Source organism: Vollenhovia emeryi, unplaced genomic scaffold, assembly GCF_000949405.1.
Source record: "Vollenhovia emeryi isolate VEMERY1.0 unplaced genomic scaffold, V.emery_V1.0 DF944388.1, whole genome shotgun sequence".
Classification (NCBI taxonomy): Eukaryota; Metazoa; Arthropoda; class Insecta; order Hymenoptera; family Formicidae; genus Vollenhovia; species Vollenhovia emeryi.
Genome location: NW_011961978.1, coordinates 1 through 2571, shown reverse-complemented (window position 1 = coordinate 2571; position 2571 = coordinate 1). Strand labels below are relative to the sequence as shown.

The following is a 2571-nucleotide window of genomic DNA, read 5'->3' as shown; positions in this document are numbered from 1 at the left end:
TATTATAAAAACATAATCGAAAAGTATGAAAATCGAAATTATAAAAAATTTTCAAGTGTTTGTCTGGCTGAATTTGCAGCAAATTATGATGAGAAAAAGATTACATATAGCACTGATAGCGATGACGAATATGATGAAGAGAGTGAGATTAAAGAAAGGAAAAAGCAGAAAGTTATTCGATTTTGAAGATATAAATTAAATCAGGATAGATATAATTATTTCAGAGAACAAGTTTTGCTATTTTGGCCATGGAAAAATGAAAGAGAAGATGTAGATACACAAGATTGTGAAAACATTTATAGTAAAAATATTCATGTAATTGAAGAAAATAGAAATAAATTCTCAGTAATAGGTGACTTAGAACTTGACAATGCCTTGGTTCAGGCACATAAAGATATAGATCAACAGACTATAGAGGATGAGGAGATGGAATCTTTCGGGAAAACAAAAATTCGAAAAGATGAAGAAATAGATATATTTAGTCAAACGGGTTTAGCGAAATGCTCCAAAAACATTAAAAGGAGTATAAATAGTCCACCCCAAAAAAGCAAGGAGGAAATGATGAGCATAGTTTGTAAATTAAATGATGAGCAAAGGGAAATTACAATGCATGTTTTGCATTGTTTTGCAAATGGGAGTTTACCTATTAGATTGTACATCAGCGGCTCAGCAGGTGTTGGAAAAAGTACAGTTTTAAAAGCGATTTATCGGGTGTTATTGAATTTCTTCGACGATACACCCGGTGAAAAGAAAAATTCGTTAAAAATATTATTATGTGCACCGTCGGGAAAAGCATCATTTCTAATAGGTGGTACTACACTGCACAATGCTTTTGCATTACCAATAACACAATACGGAGGACAAATGCCGGAATTATCAGCAGATGTAGCAAATACAATTCGAGAGAACTTATTCGAATTAAAATTAATAATTATTGATGAAATATCAATGGTAGGTAGTACAATGTTTAGTCGAGTCGATACAAGATTAAGACAAATAATGGGTAATAATAGAAGCTTTGGGGGAGTTTCTGTTATAGTTGTCGGTGATCTTTATCAATTACCACCAGTTATGGATAATTCGATATACCTTTCCTCAAAATCTAGCATGTTAAGCATTTTTTCGGAGAACATTTTATGGAATGAATTTGATTTTTTTGAGTTGACAGAAATAATGAGACAAAGAGAGGATAAACCATTTATTGAGGCTCTTAATAACCTTGCAAGAGGCACAATGTCTGAAAATGATATTGCTCTTATTAAATCCAGAGAAACTACAGAGGAATATGTTCCAAAAGATGCAATTAGATTATATGGTGAAAATTGGATGGTTGATAGTTTTAACCAAATAAAAATTAATTCAATTGATGGTGTAGCCTATGATTCTATAGCCAAAGATTCAATTTTAGGAAAAATAAGTAGTAAGTTGAGAAATAAATTACTTACAGCATTAAAAATAAAAAAGAACAGAATGTGGAGGCTTGGATTACAAAATTACGTTAAAAATTGGTATCAATTACATGATAACTTCTAATATAGATGTAGAAGATGGTTTAGTTAACGGAGCGTGTGGCAAATTGCAAAAAATAACTTTAAAACCAGGTACAGATGAACCAATGAAAATATGGTTAGATTTCAATAATGATAGGATTGGTGTTGGACAAAGGAGACCATACATAAGGTATATGACTGAAAATAATTTGGAGATGTGTTTGGTTTCGCTCTCACAAGTCTCTTGTATTGAACATTAATGAAAGAATGGGATATCAAATCGTGAGACAACAATTTCCTATCACGCCAGCCGAGGCTTTAACAATTCACAAAAGTCAAGGACAAACATACGAAAAATTGTGTATTGATTTAAGAGACAGTTATCGTATGACAAGGCCAATGCTTTACGTGGCATTGAGTAGAGTAAAAAAATTATCAGAATTATACATTCTTGGTAGTTTTAGAGCTCCAAAGAAACCATCAACAAATAATAATTTAGAATTAGAAATTAAACGTCTAAAAGAAGAGAAATTACTTAAATTGTCATATTCAAAAGTAATAAAGGGAAATCGCATAAAAATAATATACCAGAACGTAAGATCGTAAAATAAAAATTTTATCAATATATCGAGTGATAAATGGTATAAACAAGCAGATTTATTAATTTTTTCAGAATCACAAACAATTGCAACAGATAATTTAATGTTAGAAGGATTTAATATTCTTTACAGAACAGATGATAATGTTAAACGTTTACCGAAGGGAATAATATGCTTTTTAAAAAACGAGATGAATGGATTAATTGAGAAACATATTCAAAAAGATGAGATTATAAATGGACAACATCGGCATATTGACTTGATTCGCATAATCATAAATGAGGTTGAAATTATTACCGGCTATAAGTCTCCGACAGTAACTAGAACTATGTTTATACACGAATTGAGTAATATTTTAAGCGAGTCAATTGGTAATGAAAGAATTATAATTGGAGATTTTAATTATGACTCATATAATAAGGGAGGCTTTTTAGAAAGATATTTAAATAAAATAAAATTAAAACGTGCACTTAACAAAAAAA

General features: G+C 30.3%; 1 protein-coding gene across 1 annotated transcript; it reads left to right on the top strand.

Annotated features, from left to right (window-relative positions):
* Nucleotides 1-224: 224 nt before the first annotated feature.
* On the top strand, nucleotides 225-2460 carry LOC105563437 (ATP-dependent DNA helicase PIF1-like; the record flags this gene model as incomplete). The annotated part of the gene is made up of 3 exons (XM_012015043.1): nucleotides 225-1420; nucleotides 1539-1680; nucleotides 2222-2460. Coding segments are annotated over 3 exons (1577 nt in total), but the record flags the coding sequence as incomplete, so codon positions are not given.
* Between the last annotated feature and the right edge of the window lie 111 nt (nucleotides 2461-2571).